This window comes from Rhinatrema bivittatum, chromosome 6, assembly GCF_901001135.1.
Source record: "Rhinatrema bivittatum chromosome 6, aRhiBiv1.1, whole genome shotgun sequence".
Taxonomy (NCBI): Eukaryota; Metazoa; Chordata; class Amphibia; order Gymnophiona; family Rhinatrematidae; genus Rhinatrema; species Rhinatrema bivittatum.
The window spans coordinates 253738094-253757484 of NC_042620.1; the positions used below are offsets into that span (position 1 = coordinate 253738094).

General features: G+C 45.4%; 1 protein-coding gene across 2 annotated transcripts in view; it reads right to left on the minus strand.

The window, feature by feature from the left end:
- Positions 1-19391, minus strand: part of PRR14 (proline rich 14) — a 170963-nt gene that overhangs the window by 50206 nt on the left and 101366 nt on the right. Inside the window, exons 5-7 of one of the 2 annotated variants that reach the window (XM_029606821.1) lie at positions 6638-6735; positions 5113-6046; positions 4065-4239 (exon numbers count right to left, since the gene is read on the minus strand). In XM_029606821.1, the coding sequence (XP_029462681.1) occupies positions 4065-4239; positions 5113-6046; positions 6638-6735 (1207 nt within the window). The remainder of the gene's footprint in view (positions 1-4064; positions 4240-5112; positions 6047-6637; positions 6736-19391) is intronic. The other variant, XM_029606822.1, reaches the window with a different exon arrangement.

Below are 19391 nucleotides of genomic sequence, written 5' to 3' on the forward strand. Positions count from 1 at the left end.
CATATAGCAAAAGCCTTGTTGGCCAAGGTTGAACAGAAACAGACCTCTCTCCTGTGGCTGAAGAACCTCTCTGCCTTGGCATTGCCCCACGATGCCATGAAATCCAGCTGGGGCATGCCCCACTCGGCTTGAATAATGGCAAAGCCCTCTGTTGACAACTTCCACTCTCCTGGATCCAGCTACTGCCTGCTGAGACAATCTGCCTGCACATTGTCCACTCCAGCCATGTAAGACGCCATCAGGCCTGCTAGATGCTTCTCCACCCAGACAAAAAGTTGTTGGGCCTTCTGAGCCACCCAACAACTCCTGACGATTGATATATGCCACCATTGTTGCATTTCGAGAAAACCCGCACTGTCTTACCTTGAACTTCCGGAAAGGCGGCTACCAATGCTCTGTGAACCACCCTTGTTTCCAGACGATTGATTGACCAGGATGCTTCCCTGATCGACCACTGAACTTGGACCGCCCATTCTTGACACAGCCCTCCAACCTTTGAGGCTGGCATCTGTGGTTATCTCCACCTAGTTCTGAATTTCCAGTTCCACCATTCTCTCCAAATTGGGACGTGACAGCCACCACGAGAGACTGGATCTGGAATCCCCCTGAAGTGGCAAAAGAAGCTGCTCGTTATGATGGGACAAAAGCACCCTCTGTAAAGGCCACATGTGAGCAAACCACCCACGGAACTATCTCCAGCATAGAAGCCATAGACCCTGCAAATAATCTGAGACCCTGGGCACCAAAAGCCAGCACAGCCACTGCACTTGTGACTGCAGCTTGGACACCCTCTCCAAAGTGAGAAAAACCTTGCCTACCCAGGTGTCGAACCATGCCCCCAAATATTCCAATGACTGAGACTGCTCCAGGTGACTCTTCACTACCACCCAGCCCAGAGACTGCAACAACTCCAAGACCCGAATCGAGTGCCAACAGTCCAACTCCAACTTCGCTTGGATGAGCCAATCGTCCAGGTACAGGTGAACCAAAATCCCTTCTTTCCTGGGCGACGCCACCACCACAAACATCACCTTTGTGAAAGTCTATGGTGCAGTCACCAAGACAAAGGGCAAGGCTCGAAATTGAAAATGCTCCCCTAGCACCATGAACCACAGAAACATCTGATGGTCTTAACGAATTGGGATATGCAGATAGGCCTCTGTTAAATACAACAACGCCAAGAATTCCCCTTTGCGAATCGCTATCACAGTCCGCAGCATCTTCATACAAAAATGTGGTACCCACAGCTTCTCATTGTCATTTGCAGATCAAGAATGGGCCGAAAGGTGCCCTTCATCTTTGGAGCCACGAAGTAAAACAGAGTACCTTCCTTGTCCTTGCTCTTGGATGAACTGGGACAATTGCATCCAGGCACCATAGCTGCTGCAATGTTTCCCAAATAACCTCTTGTTTGGCGCTGGAAGTGCAATGGGACATTACAAAGGTTTCTATGATTGGGTAAGAGAATTCTGAAGCGTAACCATCTATCACCTCTAGTACCCATTGGTCTGACGTAATCTTGGTCCACTCCTTGTACAAAAGGGCTAGTCTCCCCCCAATAGTTTACAAGGAACAGTGGACCGGCCTTGTCCTCATTGGGAAGCTTTACCCCCTCCAGCCTCCTGGCAGGAACACTTAGTCCCTTGAAAGGACTGCTGTTTTCCTGGGCCTTGCTTCTGTCCCAAAAATGAAGAACCTCTGTTGGAGTGAAGTCTCCTCAAATCTTGAAAACCAGATCATGACAGGAACGTTTTCTTGTCTGTTTTCTTATCCTTGGGCAATTACATTCCTTTTGGACTCCCCCCAAATGCTTCATCAACTATATGAGATCTTCCCCCAATAGCAGCTTCCCTTTGAAGAGGAGATTACACAGCTGCGACTTAGACCAAACATTGAAGATCAATTGCGCAACCAGAGGAGTCTCCGAGCTACCACTGCGGAAACCATATTCCTAGCGAATGTCCTGACCAAGTTGTACAGTGCATCCACCACATAGGCCACCCCCACTTCAAACTGATCTGGCTGTTTGGAATTGTCTGCCGCACCAGACTCCTTTCTCTTGACCCAATACAAACAGGCTAGCTGCATCAGGGTACCACAGACCGCCAATCAAAGGCTTAAGGCCGAGACCTCAAACATCCTTTTTAAATGAATCTCCAACTTCAGGTCTTGGACATCCTTTAATGCAGCAGATCCTGCCATGGGGATGGTAGTCTTCTTGGTCACCACAGATACTGCTGCATCCACCTTTGGGAGCCTCAAAAGCTCCAAGGTCTTCTCTGGCAAAGGGCACAACTTAGCCATAACTCTGGCTACCTTAAGGCCCGCATCAGGAGCATCCCACTCCTGGACCACCAAATTCTTTACCTTCTTCGGCAAAGGGAACATCTTTGGTGGACTCCACAGCCCATCTAGGACCGGGTCCACTCCTTCATTGTCGGAGTCCTCCTGTTCTACCTTGAGCCCCAACTCATTGAGCACTTGGGGAATGAGAGGACAATTCATCTTTATGAAATAACCTGACCACTTTAGGGTCATCCCCCTCAGTGACCAGAACATCCTCTGGGTCTGTCAATCCCTTATCGGTAACCAGCACGCCATCTGCAGTTACATCCACAGGAGCCTCTCCCAGATTATTCCCAGGAACCTCTTCCAGATCCTCCTGTAGACTGAATGCACCATATGACTCTCCCAAGGTGTCCTCACCCCGACCCGATGGATGTCCGAGCCTCAGAAGACGAACAAGCCCTCCTGACTTTGCCTGTGCCAATGCTCTAAGTTTCTTCACTGAACTTTGGAATTTCTGAGCAGAGGAGCACTTATTTCCTGCTCCACATTTTGCCAGATAGGCTTTGTGGAGCAGAACAACAAAATCTGTGGAAAATTCCTCATACAAATTATCTCCAGTGTCCTCGTGCAGTTCCCCCACTCTTTCCTGGTCCTCCCCAGTGTCCGGACACATTGGAGACAACTGCAGAGGGGAATGTCTAGGCTCCCTTGCTGCTGCTTGCTTCCGCTCATTGGCAGATTACATGGCCGCCAGCTCCTCAGGCTGTTCTGAGGCCTCCGGTACATGCCCTTTCGACTGAGTCAAGTGCCTGCTACTTGGGGTCTCTGAGGAAGTTCCCTCTCCCCTGGTGACACAGCCAGTGCGCACAAGGAAGCTGCATTGAGGCGTGATCATCTCATCCTGCAGGCCTTGCAAACTTTCCCGCGCTCAGCAGGAGGCACCATTACTGCTGCACACACTATGGCCAGCCCACTAAACAATGCTGCGCTCACAGCCCTGCTGCAGACACCCAAATACACACCGCCTCAACTTCAGAACGACCTCCCCAGTGCTCCTGCTGAGTTGTGGACTCCCTCTCTCACCCCCCCGAATCCGGCAATAACATACAGATGCAGCCTCACAAACAGCCCTGCTCTGTCCCTCACTTCTTCACTTTTTTTTTTTTTTTTTTAAAGCGACAGAGCCCTTGCCAAAAAAAAAGAGAATACTTCCCTGCTTCTGGTGCTGCTGCTACTGATTGGGGAGAGGGAGAGGCCTCAGAGGGGGTGAGGGAACCAGGACCGCTGGCTGTAAGGGCCAAACCAATACAGGACATCCAACCCCCTGTTCAACTTGAGGGATGGCCTATGAAGGAACCTAACACCTCAGGGTGCCTCCACAAAATCCTTTTTTTTTTAATCCTTTCCTCTTTAAAATTCTTTTTTTTTTTTTTTTTTACCAAACTCCAGAGTGCAGGTTTGCACCTCTACCATCTGCTGGAGACAGAGAAATACTGAGGAGCTGCAGGTGGCACTCTTTGGTATATAGCAGTGCTTGAAAAGTTTTTATTCTCTGCCTCCATTTGTTGGTAGAGATGCAAAACCCACTTGTCTTGACTGATCTGGGGTATAAACAGGAATGAAAAATACATGGAGGATGAATACACACAGCAGCAGATCCATTTCTCATAGGTTCTCTTGGGCTCAGCCTTGCTCCACTCCTTTTCTTGCAGGCTCTCTGGGGCCTGGCCTTCTTCCTCCCCTTTCTTCATGGGCTCTTATGCCAGCATCCATACCTTAATTTCAGAATCAGAGAGTGATGTCTCCTCCAGGATCCGCAGCCCCAGCTGCTCTTTCTTTGAAAGTGACTCTGCCTCCGGCGGGCCTGGTCGATTGTGGTCCAAAGCACCCCGGGAACGAGCCCCTCGATGGGGCGTGATCTGGTGTGGAGAGCTGACCCTGTGTCTGAAACTAGGACAAAAGTAACAGCATCAATTCCTGCTCCTGCTTCTACAGAATTATTTGGTTACCCTATAATACAGTATTATCAGTTAACATAGTGTGACATCAGCACACATCCTGATGATGTGAGATTTTTGTCCCAGTGCTGTGACAACTTGTTCTTTGCAATGTGTTCCTCCTTCACTCCCCTCATTATTTTCTCTTTTCTGCATTACATGATACCTGTGAATTTATTTTATATTTCTAATGCCAACATTTCCACAGAATTTGTACTGCCGGCTCCCTGGAAATTATGTTTACGGTTTCATTATGAGGTACACAGTGTGAGTGTGTGTGTGAGTCTCTGCATCGCTGTACCTTTCTCCTTTATTCCCAAGGTGATCACTGGGAATTTAGAGTGCCCATCATAAACTTTCCCCTTATTGTCTAACTCTGGAAGTTCCATTGCTGTGGACTTCTGCTCTGGATTTCAGTTGCGTTTTGAATCTCATTATAGAAGCTCCCTTAATATCAAGGGAATAAAAAGGAACAGTGCAGCAACACAGACACACACACAGACGTATAAGCAGCCAAACATAAGATAAGCAAAGACAGAGGCAAACAGAGGGACAAACTAGCAGAGTGACATTCACAGATGCACATCAGCAGAGAGACAGAGACAAAACATATGAATGTACTAAATATACACAGATGTATGCAGACACATACCAAAAGACAGACACCAAAAGAAACAGAGGTACACACAAACAAACCAACAGAGGAAGAAAACATACAGAAAAATGCAGGCAATTACGAAAAGACAGACATGGATAGACCCACACCAGCAGAGAAACAAAGACATTCACATAAATACCAACAGAAAAAGGCATGCAGAAGAGTTACCTGGACAGCACAGGTCCTGAGCTGGATTCCATGGGTGAAGGGTCACAGCGGGGCAGGCACATCACAGGGCTGAGGAAGGAGTGTTGCAGGCGAGAGCTTCCACCAATGGGAAAGGGAAAGACCTCTTTCTTCAAGCAGGGCAAAGTGAAGGTTTTCTGCCTCAGCTCCCGACTCACCTCCACACTACATACTGTGTGCCGCCGTTGCCGGCTTAGTTGAGGGGCTTGTAAGGAGCCTGCAAGGAGGAGGGAGGAGGGAGAGGAGACCCCAGAAGGGAAATTGGGGCAAGAGTAGCTGCGGCTCAGGCGAGGCTCAAATAGCAGAGGTCGAAGGTCACCCGGAGGCTCTTGTTCATCCGTAGAGCTCCACTCCTCGCAGGAGCTCTGCGACCTCCACTGACGAATGGGGGGCCGGCAGCTAACCTCTCCACACTCCCTCCACCTCCTTCGGCAGTGAGGAGGTAACGGAAAGTCCTGGATGGAACAAGGTGGGGAGGAGGAAGAGGATGACGCCTGGGGCTCAGAGATGGCGATTTTAACTTCAATCTTCATGCCTGGTTGGGCAGGGTTAACTCGAACGCCCGGAAGAGAGGACTGGATACTCATTTCTTTTTGTTGGGAAGCTGCCACACCCTCTCCTTCACTGCACGACTTGGCTTCCCTTGGAGGCAGAGAGGTAGCCTCTGAGGCGGAGGATGGAGGAGAGTCAGAATGTGTGGGGTCATTGGCAGGTTCCGGCACAGCCCATTTGTTCTTGACAGGTGTGAGCAAGATCTCAGCGAAGGTCTCCAATTTGCAGCGCATGCTGTGGAAGAGGGGGCCGATGCGCCAGCCCTTGTAGCACTGGCTTTCTGATTCCCCGGGCAAGCTGTCCCCCACTGGTGAGGCTAGGAGTCGAAGCTCAGCTGCTGCTCTCTCATTATTGCTGGGGGTTTCTGTAGAAATCAAGAAGACAGAAGTGTAGAACTGAGAAATGGGTTTCTTATCCCTTATCCCTTCCACCCAAAGGTGATCCTAACTTCTTCGCTCATTATTTTCACACTGCCTATGTCTCAAGAAAAGAGAAAAGGGTGTCTCGGCTATACAGCATTATACAAGAAGAAATCTATGACGGTGGCAGAGAAGTGGGGGTTCCTCCCCATCAGCTTTCACTGTCTTTACCTCAGAGCTGACAGTTTGTGCACATGGAGGTAAGTGATCTACTGAAAGTCACACAGGGAGTGGGGGAAAGGGTTTTGAGAATCTCAGCTCTGTACTCCCATTACTGCATTCCCAAGTTCTATCAGTTTCTGGGAAGCTAGCATTCCCATTTCCTTCTCCAGTGTACACACACACACACACACACATTCAAACACAAACTCAGAGAGAAGAGACGCATGTGCACACACAGATGCAGAAAAACACCCAGGGCCAGAGCCACCCACAAAGCCAGAGAACCACCCAGATGCACATGTATTATTAACCTTGACCCCCCCTCAGAACCACTGTACCATAATCCTCTCCCACATTCCCAGGAATCTACTCACCTCGACTTCCCTCTCCTGACAATTCCCTGCGAGGCACTTTCACAACAGGACTCCAGTACTCTGTCCCCTCTGATTGGCTCCTCGGAGTCAGCTGATTCCTGTGATGATAGCATGCATCAAATTAAAGACCACACCCTAAAACGTTCCCAATCTCTTCCTTGGGAGGCAGTAGTAATCTTTTCATAACCTTCTTTCATCTCCAGGGAAAACAACTCTACAACAGAGCTTACACTCATTCCATCCCACCTGACATACAGGTCCCCCCATGCTCTCAGGCTCAGAAAAGGAACTTTTTTCGCAGAGCTATCACCATGCACAGTATCACAAGAGGGAGAGTAAAACAATCACAGGAAATGCAAAACAGAACAAACAGTGGTAGAAAAATAAATCAAAGCACAATTTATAGTAATTTATAAATAAATGAATATATCACAATCAATAAAACAAAAGATTTTGTAATAATCAGTTCATTATATATGTGGTTCTGGAGCTCAAAAACATTTAAACAAAAATAACCTCAAATTAATCAAACACACAAAAATAAATTTAGGAAAATTATTTTAAAATATTCACAATACTATAGGAATTGTTTCCAGAAAATAGTAAAATTAAACATTAAAAAAGAAAACCCAGGGCTGTGCATTGCTATGTGGAGGGTCCTTGGTTCAATCCCGAAGTCAGTTCTTTTGTTTCCAGGTCGACATGGGATGCTACAGAGGCAGCATTCACAGCCTCCAAGAATGGGGGGTGAGAGTCATGATCAATGCTCAAGGGTGACACCTACTGGCCAGATTCAGGGCCTATGACTGCAGGGCTCTGGAAGGAAACCGGTGCATGCCCAGAACTATTCCTGCAATGACCAGACTAGGTATGCTGACAGATGGGCAGGCATAAAAATAGGATAACAATCCCAGAGTAGTTACAAATAAAGATTCATGGGACCAGGTTCCCAGCCAGGGCTCAAAGGAGCAGGAGGAAACTGCCAGAACAAAAAAAAACAAAATAAAAAAAAAAAAAAAACACACACCAAGAACATGCTCATGTTTTTAAAACACTGACTGCAACCACAAGAGTGGTGGTTGTAATTTGAAATGCACTATCCACAAAGTATTTCTTTTCAAACCAAGTGCATGTAACAGCATTTATTCCAATTTTGTCTAATGTCCAAGAGTACAAACTTCAGCAGCAGACAGAAGTGAACTTTCAACTCAGGAAGGACTGGTTTAAGGGGTAGACCAGTCAAGCAGGTGCCCAGGCTGCCAAAACTATAAGGGGCACTAAAACACCACCTCACTCTTTCCTGTAATATTGCCAGCCCAGGTTGCCCCTGAATCTTTAACAGTTCAACATCTGGAGGAGAAAGGGGTGGAAGTCATGCCTGCAGGCTATTGCAGACGACTGATAGAGAATGGGGACAGCTTAAACATGAAACATGTCCAAAACCATCTTTCTTTCTCTTTCTAGCCCATTCAAGCCTCTTAAAGAAATTTACATTTGCCTCAATAGTCATTCTTTCACAATACAAAAGCAAGCAAAAAGCTTAGGTGTCATAATTGACAGTTCTCTCTCTTTCAAACCTCAAATAAAACAAGTAATTCAACATGGCTTTTACAGACCAAGAACTCTTCTTGGTCTAAGAAAATTGCTACATTCTCTTGAATTTCGGACTGTCCTCCAGGCATCTAACTTCCCTATTTTAGATTACTGCAACAGTCTCTATATCGGTCTTCTGTCCTCCACAATCAGTCCTATGCAGATTTTGTTGAACTCAGCTGCATGTCTCATCTCAGGTACAAAACGTTCTGATCACATTACTCCAACTCTTATTGAACTGCATTGGCTATCTGTTCCTGACAGAGTCAAATTTAAAATTGGTCTTATCATTCACAAACTTATCAATGATATTTCATGTCCCTGGGCAAACGCCATTCTCAAGTTTTATCAATCAGTTCACAATCTTTGCTTATCCCAACACTATCTCCTTGATGTTCCTTCCCCCAAAGGTCGCTCATTTGCACACAACTCTTGAATGCTCTCTCTCTGTAGCGTCACCTAGATAGGATTTTAGACAGTGCTGGGGAGGAGCCGGCTCTCATGGTACATGTGGGCACCAACGACATAGGAAAATGTGGGAGGGAGGTTCTGGAAGCCAAATTTAGGCTCTTAGGTAAAAAGCTTAAATCCAGAACCTCCAGGGTAGCATTCTCTGAAATGCTCCCTGTTCCACGCGCAGGTCACCAGAGGCAGGCAGAGCTCCGGAGTCTCAATGCGTGGATGAGACGATGGTGCAAGGAAGAGGGATTCAGTGTTAGGAACTGGGGAACCTTTTGGGGAAGGGGGGGGAGTCTCTTCCGAAGGGATGGGCTCCACCTTAACCAGGGTGGAACCAGACTGCTGGCGCTAACCTTTAAAAAGGAGATAGAGCAACTTTTAAACTAGAACAAAGGGGAAAGCCGACAGTCACTCAGCAGCGCATGGTTCGGAGAGAGGTATCTTCAAAGGATACTAATGATGTATTAGAATTAGGGCATCCCGACAGTGAGGTTCCAATAATTAGAAAAATAGTCCAAGTGCCTGTAACTAAAAACTCACCTGAGCTAAAAAATTCTAACTTATCCCTATCAATTAAAAAGCAGAATGAAAATACAAACATTTCAAAGTTTGTTTTTTGTTTGTATGTGAATGCCAGAAGTCTAAGAAGTAAGATGGGAGAATTAGAATGTACAGCAGTGAATGATGACAGACTTAATTGGCATCTCAGAGACATGGTGGAAAGAGGATAACCAATGGGACAGTGCTATACCGGGGTACAAATTATATCACAATGACAGATAGGAGCACCCGGGAGGAGATGTGGTGCTTTATGTCCGGGATGGCATAGAGTCCAACAGGATAAACATCCTGCATGAGACTAAATACAAAATTGAATCTTTATGGGTAGAAATCCCTTGTGTGTCAGGGAAGACTATAGTGATAGGAGTATACTACTGTCCACCTGGTCAAGATGGTGAGACGGACAGTGAAATGCTAAGAGAAATTAGGGAAGCTAACCAAATTGGTAGTGCAGTAATAATGGGAGACTTCAATTACCCCAATACTGACTGGGTAAATGTATCATCGGGACACGCTAGAGAGATAACGTTCCTAGATGGAATAAATGATAGCTTTATGGAGCAATTGGTTCAGGAACCAACGAGAGAAGGAGCAATTTTAGATCTAATTCTCAGTGGAGCACAGGACTTGGTGAGAGAGGTAACGGTGGTGGGGCCACTTGGCAATAGTGATCATAATATGATCAAATTTGATTTAATGACTGGAAGAGGAACAGTGCAAATCCACGGCTCTCGTGCTAAACTTTCAAAAGGGAAACTTTGATAAAATGAGAAAAATTGTTAGAAAAAAACTGAAAAGAGCAGCTACAAAAGTAAAAAATGTCCAAGAGGCGTGGTCATTGTTAAATACCATTCTAGAAGCACAGTCCAGATGTATGCCACACGTTAAGAAAGGTGGAAAGAAGGCAAAACAATTACCGGCATGGTTAAAAGGGGAGGTGAAAGAAGCTATTTTAGCCAAAAGATCTTCATTCAAAAATTGGAAGAAGGATCCAACAGAAGAAAATAGGATAAAGCATAAACGTTGGCAAGTTAAATGTAAGACATTGATAAGACAGGCTAAGAGAGAATTTGAAAAGAAGTTGGCTGTAGAGGCAAAAACTCACAGTAAAAACATTTTTAAATATATCCGAAGCAGAAAGCCTGTGAGGGAGTCAGTTGGACCACTAGATGATCAAGGGGTTAAAGGGGCACTTAGAGAAGATAAGGCCATCGCAGAAAGATTAAATGATTTCTTTGCTTCGGTGTTTACTAAAGAGGATGTTGGGGAGGTACCCGTAATGGAGAAGGTTTTCATGGGTAATGATTCAGATGGACTGAATCAAATCACGGTGAACCTAGAAGATGTGGTAGACCTGATTGACAAACTGAAGAGTAGTAAATGACCTGGTCCGGACGGTATACACCCCAGAGTTCTGCAGAAACTAAAAAATGAAATTTCAGACCTATTAGTAAAAAATTTGTAACCTATCATTAAAATCATCCATTGTACCTGAAGACTGGAGGATAGCAAATGTAACCCCAATATTTAAAAAGGGCTCCAGGGGCGATCCGGGAAACTACAGACCGGTTAGCCTGACTTCAGTGTCAGGAAAAATAGTGGAAAGTGTTCTAAACAAACATATAGAAAGACATGGTTTAATGGAACAAAGTCAGCATGGCTTTACCCAAGGCAAGTCTTGCCTCACAAATCTGCTTCACTTTTCTGAAGGAGTTAATAAACATGTGGATAAAAGGTGAACCGGTAGATGTAGTATACTTGGATTTTCAGAAGGCATTTGACAAAGTTCTTCATGAGAGGCTTCTAGGAAAAGTAAAAAGTCATGGGTTAGGTGGCGATGTCCTTTCGTGGATTGCAAACTGGCTAAAAGACAGGAAACAGGCTAGGATTAAATGGACAATTTTCTCAGTGGAAGGGAGTGGACAGTGGAGTGCCTCAGGGATCTGTATTGGGACCCTTACTTTTCAATATATTTATAAATGATCTGGAAAGAAATACAACGAGTGAGATAATCAAATTTGCAGATGACACAAAATTGTTCAGAGTAGTTAAATCACAAGCAGATTGTGATAAATTGCAGGAAGACCTTGTGAGACTGGAAAATTGGGCATCCAAATGGCAGATGAAATTTAATGTGGATAAGTGCAAGGTGATGCATATAGGGAAAAATAACCCATGCTATAATTACACAATGTTGGGTTCCATATTAGGTGCTACAACCCAAGAAAGATCTAGGCGTCATAGTGGATAACACATTGAAATTGTCGGTTCAGTGTGCTGCGGCAGTCAAAAAAGCAAACAGAATGTTGGGAATTATTAGAAAGGGAATGATGAATAAAACGGAAAATATCATAATGCCTCTGTATCGTTCCATGGTGAGACCGCACCTTGAATACTGTGTACAATTCTGGTCGCCGCATCTCAAAAAAAGATATAATTGCGATGGAGAAGGTACAGAGAAGGGCTACCAAAATGATAAGGGGAATGGAACAGCTGCCCTATGAGGAAAGACTAAAGAGGTTAGGACTTTTCAGCTTGGAGAAGAGACAGCTAAGGGGGGATATGATAGAGATGTTTAAAATCATGAGAGGTCTAGAACGGGTAGATGTAAATCGGTTATTTACTCTTTCGGATAATAGAAAGACTAGGGGGCACTCTATGAAATTAGCATGGGGCACATTTAAAACTAATCGGAGAAAGTTCTTTTTTACTCAACGCACAATTAATCTCTGGAATTCGTTGCCAGAGGATGTGGTTAGTGCAGTTAGTATAGCTGTGTTTAAAAAAGGATTGGATAAGTTCTTGGAAGAGAAGTCCATTACCTGCTTTTAAGTTCACTTAGAGAATAGCCACTGCCATTAGCAATGGTAACATGGAATAGACTTAGTTTTTGGGTACTTGCCAGGTTCTTATGGCCTGGATTGGCCACTGTTGGAAACAGGATGCTGGGCTTGATGGACCCTTGGTCTGACCCAGTATGGCATTTTCTTATGTTATTATGTTCTTATGACCCAATTTCTGGAATTGTTTACCTCTGGAAATTCGGCAGTGAGAATCTGTTAAAACATTTTGATCTCTCCTCAAAACCTTTGTTTCAATCAAGCTATTTTTAATTATTTTACCTGTTTTTTTGTTCAGTTTTATATTATTTATTTGTTTTTAATGAGTGTATTTCAGTTAATACGTTTTTTGTTCTTTTATTATGTGTATCATTATTGTTCATCACCTAGACCTTTTTGTGATTAGGTAATTTATAAATTTAAATAAATCTAAACCTCGCTGTAAATATATATATTTTCTTTCTTTCTTTTAAACTTACCTGAGCTCAGCCTTACCTAGCTGAGTACAGAGACAGTCTCCGGCCGTGGGAGGAGAGCATATGCCATCACCATCTTGCTTGGCTTCCTGCACCTGCTACCTTTCAACCGCTTAAACAGCTAAGTCCATGCTGGCTGAAAAACCAGCTACCGGACCAAGGCACTCATTTGAGGGACCACAGAAATCACCTCAGGAATTCTCAACTGGGGGAGGGACCTTTTCGGAGATGCACATCCATCATCTGCTGGAGACTGAGAATACTGGCAGGCTGATGTCACTGCAGGGATATATATACTATGACGTCAGTTTGCTCTGTCTCCATCTGCTGGTAGATGTGCATAACCTACTTGCTCTGGATTCATCTGACTGGATGCTAAGAAAATGTGAATCGGTTATTTACTCTCAGGTAATAGAAGGACTAGGAGGCACTCCATGAAGTTAGCAAGTAGCTCATTTAAAACTGGAGAAAATTCTTTTTCACTCAACACACAATTAAGCTGTGGAATTTGTTGCCAGAGGATGTAGTTGGGGCAGTTAGTGTAGCTCGGTTTAAAAATGGTTTGGATAAGTTCTTGGAGAAGTCCATTAACTGCTATTAATCAAGCTGACTTAGGGGTAGATTTTTAAATGTTCTGCGCACGCTACCCAGTGCACACACATGGACGCGCGATTTTATAACCCCCGGGTTCTACGCATGTAAGTTTTTTAAATCCTTGCCATTAGGGAATAGCCACTGCTATTACTGGCATCAGTAGCATGGGATCTACTTAATGTTTTGGGTACCTGCCAGGTACTTGTAACCTGGATTGGCCACAATGGCAACTTCTTATATTCCTAAGACTTTTTTTTTTTTTTTTTTAAATTCTTAAGTTTTGGAAAAATTTTTAAATTGCGCTTTCATGATGAAAGCATATGTTGGGTAAATTAGTTTAACCAACTCCTACTTTAATACATTTTGATTTCCATTTTTCCAGACAGCAGAATTTAAAAAATGTGTACGGATATGAAGACTTTTACAAGGCACTGTATGTGCATAAATCTGCCTTGAAAATTTGTAGGTACTGCTGACAGGCACAGGCACAGGCGCAGGCGCATACAAATGGCGAGTTTCTGAACAAGAATTGCATTTATGCGTAAATGGCTTCCCCATCCATAATCTGCTCCCTGGAATATCTCTTGCTAGTCCACAAAAAAGCATGCATGAAATCTATATATAGTTTTCCCCAGATGACCCTAGGATAATTTTCCAAGACTTATTTACATGCATAAACGGGATTTATATACATAAATGCTTTTGAAAATTCACCTCATTATCTATTAGAAACATGATGGCATAAAAAGACCATATGATCCATCTAACCTGCCCATCCATCCAATTCATCTAGCTCTTGCAATTCCCATTACTCCCTCAGAGATCCCCTGTATTTAGGATTGCCAACTGGCTCCAGATTTTCAGGACAGGTTAATCCAGTCCTGGTTTACTCCCCTACATGAAGGTACTTATAAGTCTTGCTTTTCTTAGGAAATGTAATAGGGAAAACAGAATAAAGTCCCAGCATGCAATGGAGTAAAACCAGGCCTGGATCAACCTGTTCTGAAAATCTGGAGCCAGATGGCAACCCTACCTGTATTTATCCCATGCTTTCTTGAATTCAGATACCATTTTTGCCTCGACCACCTCCACTGGGAGGCTATTCCATGTATCCACCACACGCTCTGTATAAATCCTAAGATTACTCCAGAACTGTACGCAGTATTCCAAATGAGGTCTCACCAGGGACCTACACAGGGGCAATATCATCCCTTTCTTTTCTGCTGACCATTCCTCTCCCTATGCAGCCAAGTATCTTCCTGGCTTTGATGTCACTTTATCCATGTGTTTAGCCACCTTAATATCATCAGTTACAATCACCCCCACATCCCGCTCTTCTTTCGTGCTTAGAAGAATTTTGCCTCTAATACTGTACCTCTCTCTTCGGTTTTGAAGCCTTAATGCATTAGTCTGCATTTTTTAGCATTAAATCTCAGCTGCTAGTCTCTAGACCATTCTTCAAGCTTTGCTAGATCCCTCCTCATGTTTTCCACACCTTCATAACTGTCTGATGCAAATTTTGGTATTATCAACAAATAGACAAACCTTTCGCGACAATCCTGTGTTGCTCACGAAAATGTTGAAAAGAACCAGTCCCAGGACTGATCCCTAAGGCATATCACTAGTAACTCTCTCCTCCTCAGAGTAAACTCCATTTATCACTACCCTTTGTTACCTCCCACTCAGCCAGTTTCTAAACCCAGAGAGTCACTCTAGGTTCCATGCCAAGGGCGCTCAATTAATTTATAAGTCTTCTGTGCGGAACTATGTCAAAGGCCTTACTAAAGTCAGAGTATACCATGTCTTGATCCAACTCTCCCCCTGATCCAATTCTCTGGTCACCAATCAAAGAAATTAATTGGATTCATCTGACAAGATTTACCTCTGATAAAACCATAGTGCCTAGGATCATACAATCCATTGGATTTCAGAAACTGCACTATCCTCTGTTTTAGCAACGATTCCATTCATTTGATCAGCACAGAGGTCAGACTAAACAGACTACAATTCCCTGCTTCCTCCTTACTTCCACTTTTATGAATAGGAACCACATCTGCCCCTCTCCAGACCTCCGGTATTACTCCCAATTCTAAAGAAGCATTGAAAAAGTCAACCAATGGAACTGCCAGGACTTCTCTAAGTTCCCTCAATACCCTCGGATGTATCCCATCTGGCCTCATTGCCTTATCTACTTTAAGTTTAGTTAGCTCCTCAAGAACATACATTTCTAAAATTGACTTGAGTTTTACCTTACTTTTAATCTTATTTGTGTTCAGTTTACATAGTCCTGCTCCAGGCCCTTCCACATTGATCACCGAACATAAATATTTTTTAAGCAATTTTGCTTTTCTTCAATCTCTACAGATTCCTCCCCTTCACCTGAGTCTCACAATGCCACTTTTTTACTTCCTTCCATCACTTAACATATCTAGAAAAAATGGTTTACCGCTATTATACCGACTCACTCCTACGAATTCCTATCCATTCCAAGACCCAAGAAAAGAGGAGGTGGCATTCTCCTAGCCTTCAAGAAACACCTCAAGCTCAAACTCTCCCACGCCACCTCACCCACCAAACTAGAAATTGGCCTCTTCAAGTCCCCCTCACTACAGATCTGTCTTATTTATGCTCCCCCTGGCTCCATCGAACGGGACCCCTCCCCCTTAATTGAATTCTTATCCGCCAACATTAACTTTGAAATCCCCTCCATCATACTAGGAGACTTCAACCTCCATGTCGATGCCACTCCCCTCACCCCCTCTTGTGAGACTGTCCTCACTGCACTCCAAGCATTAGGCCTTAGACAAATCGTTGTCTCCCCCACCCATCAAGCTGGTCACTCCCTGGACCTCATATTCATTAACCATTGCTTCCTACCATCCCACCCCCCCCACCTGCTCCCCTGTACCCTGGTCGGACCACTTCCTCATAAAAGCCCTGCTCCCCCTTAACTTCCCAACTACCCTCACCCCCTCAAACAACTCTACCTTCACCTTTAGGAAACCCTGCTCAGGAGATTAATTAGCTCTTGCCATCTCCAACGCCTCTACTAGCCTTGACTGCTCAAGTCCTGAAACTGCCATCTCATCCTGGCTCAGCACAACCCTTGAGATTGCAGACAAACTATGTCCCATCTCCAAACGTAACCTTACCCAATCCACAAAAAACCATCAACCATGGTACACGACAGAATTAAGATCCCTAAAAAACACCCTTAGGCAACGAGAAAGAACGTGGCGAAAAGCCCCCTCACCCCAACTCGCCTCAAGCTACAAAACCACCCTTCACCAATACAGAATAACCACCCTTAAAACTAAAAGAGACTTCTACTCATCCAAGATCCACCAGTACATGTACAACCCTAAAGCCCTCTTTAATTATGTTGCCAACCTCACCAAATCCTCCCAGCCCGCTATCCCTGAGAAAGCAAATGTTGCTTACCTGATGTAACAGGTGTTCTCACAGGACAGCAGGATGTTAGTCCTCACAAATGGGTGACATCGAGGATGGAGCCCACCACGGAAAACTTCTGTCAAAGTTTAAACAGAACTTTGACTGGCCCCTACTGGGCATGCCCAGCAAGGCACTGACCCTGCAGCCAGCAGGGGTCTCCCTTCAGTCTGATTTTCAAGCTACAGGCAGTGCCTAGAAAGTAAAAATAAAACGAACCCAACACCGCGGGGAGGCGGGCGGGTTTCGTGAGGACTAACATCCTGCTGTCCTGTGAGAACACCTGTTACATCAGGTAAGCAACATTTGCTTTCTCACAGGACAAGCAGGATGGTTGTCCTCACAAATGGGTGAGTACTGAGCTGAGGATGTCCCGACTTGCACCAAATGTACCCAACGGTGTGCAGCAGGCACAACAACTGAGGAGAAATTTGGGAAAGGGCATCCGCACCCTACCGGGTAGGTGGAAGGGTGTTGGTACATCAGGTTGGAAAAAGGTTACGCAAGACAGATTGGCCGAAGATGGAGTCCTGTCTTCCAGCTTTGTCCAAACAATAGTGGGCTGCAAAGGTATGGAGGGAACTCCAGGTTGCAGCCTTGCAGATGTCAGGAAGCGGCACCGATCGAAGGTGTGCTACTGAAGTCGCCATGGCCCTCACAGAGTGTGCTTTAACACGGTCTTGAAAAGGAATGCCAGCTTGCTCATAGCAAAAAGAAATGCAGTCCGCCAACCAGGAAGAAAGAGCCTGCTTACCCACAGGTTGTCCTAACTTGTTAGGATGGAAAGAGACGAATAATTGAGTGCTCTTCCTGTGAGAAACTGTACGGTCTAGGTAAAAAGCTAGAGCCCGTTTACAGTCTAGGGTATGCAGGGTCTGCTCTCCAGAGTTGGAGTGGGGCCTGGGAAAAAAGATAGGTAATACGATAGATTGATTGATATGAAACTCCGAAAGTACCTTAGGTAAAAATTTAGGGTGAGTGCGGAGTACCGCCCGGTCCTGCAGGAGCTTAGTGTAAGGCGGATAGGTAACTAGGGCCTGTAATTCACTAACCCTGCGAGCTGAAGTAATAGCCAAAAGGAATAACACTTTCCAAGTGAGATATTTAAAGTCACAGGAGTGCAGAGGTTCGAAAGGAGGTTTCATAAGACGACCAAGAACCAGGTTAAGGTCCCAGGATGGGGCCGGAGGACGCAAGGGCGGCTTTAGATGGAGTAAGCCCTTAAGAAAGCGTGTTACTAGGGGTTGTACTGAAATAGGATTACCCCCAATACCCTTATGGAAGGCGGCTACCGCACTGACATGCATTCTGATAGAAGAGGTTTTAAGTCCTGATTCAGAGAGATGCCATAAATAGTCCAAGAATTTGGAGATTGGACAGGAAAGGGGATCAAGGGACTGAGAAGTGCACCATGATGTGTACCTTTTCCATTTGTATGAGTAAGACTTTCTTGTGGAAGGCTTTCGTGAAGCTATCAGGACCCGAGAAACGGAATCTGAAAGGTTAAATGGTTGAAGGACTAACCTTTCAACATCCATGCCGTCAGGGACAAGGCTTGGAGGTTGGGATGGAGGAGGCATCCGTCGTTTTGAGTGAGCAGATGCGGGTCCTTTCCCAGAGGAATGTGCCTGCGGATGGAGAGATCCTGGAGTATTGGAAACCATACTTGGCGTGGCCAGTAAGGTGCTATCAGGATCATGGTTCCTCCGTCCTGGCGTAGCTTCACGAGAGTCTTTGACACAAGAGGGAGTGGAGGGAATGCATAGAGCAGACCGGTTGTCCACTTGAGGGAGAATGCATCCCTCGGCCGAGAGTGCTGGCTCCGAATGAGAGAGCAGTAATCGTCCACTGTGTGGTTCTGAGGGGACGCAAAGAGGTCTATGCGGGGAGAACCCCACTTGTGAAACAGAGAGGTCGCTACCAGAGGATCGAGTGACCACTCGTGTGGTTGGAAGACACGGCTCAGCTGGTCTGCCAATACATTGTCTACTCCCGGCAGGTAAGTGGCCCTGAGGTACATGGAGTGGGAGAGGGCTTCCGCCCAGATCTGCGCAGCTTCCTGACACAGAAGGAAGGAGCCTGTGCCTCCCTGCTTGTTTATGTACCACATGGCCACTTGGTTGTCCGTCTGGATTAAGATTATCTGATGAAATAGATGATCTTTGAAAGTTCGGAGCGCATAGCGGATTGCTCGAAGTTCCAGGAAATTGATCTGGTGTTCGGCTTCCTCTTTGGACCATAACCCTTGGGTTTGAAAGTCGTCCACATGGGCTCCCCAACCGATGTGAGAAGCGTCGGTGGTTAGGATTACTTGCGGATCCGGTGGAAGAAAAGGTAAGCCCTGAAGGAGGTTGACCTGAGTCGTCCACCAGGTTAAGGATAGGCGCAGCGCTTGTGTGACTGTGACTATGGAGGACAGAGGCTGAAAAGCTTGAATCCATTGGTGTCGTAGAGTCCATTGTGTTACTCTCATGGCTAGTCGGGTCATGGGAGTGACTTGAACCGAGGATGCCATGTGTCCTAGGAGAATGAGGAACTGGCGAGCCGTGGCAGTGTTCTGAGACTGGAGCTGGCGAGCCAGGGATATTAGGGTGTGGACCCTCTGAAGAGGAAGGTAAGCCTTTGCCTGTAAGGTGTCCAAGTCTGCCCCAATGAAGGATAAGGTTTGAGACGGGACTAAGCAAGATTTCTCGTAATTGACAAGAAACCCTAAGGAAAGGAGTGTTTGAATTGTCAATTTTAGGGAGGATTGAGCTATCTATTGGGTGGAGGCCCTGATTA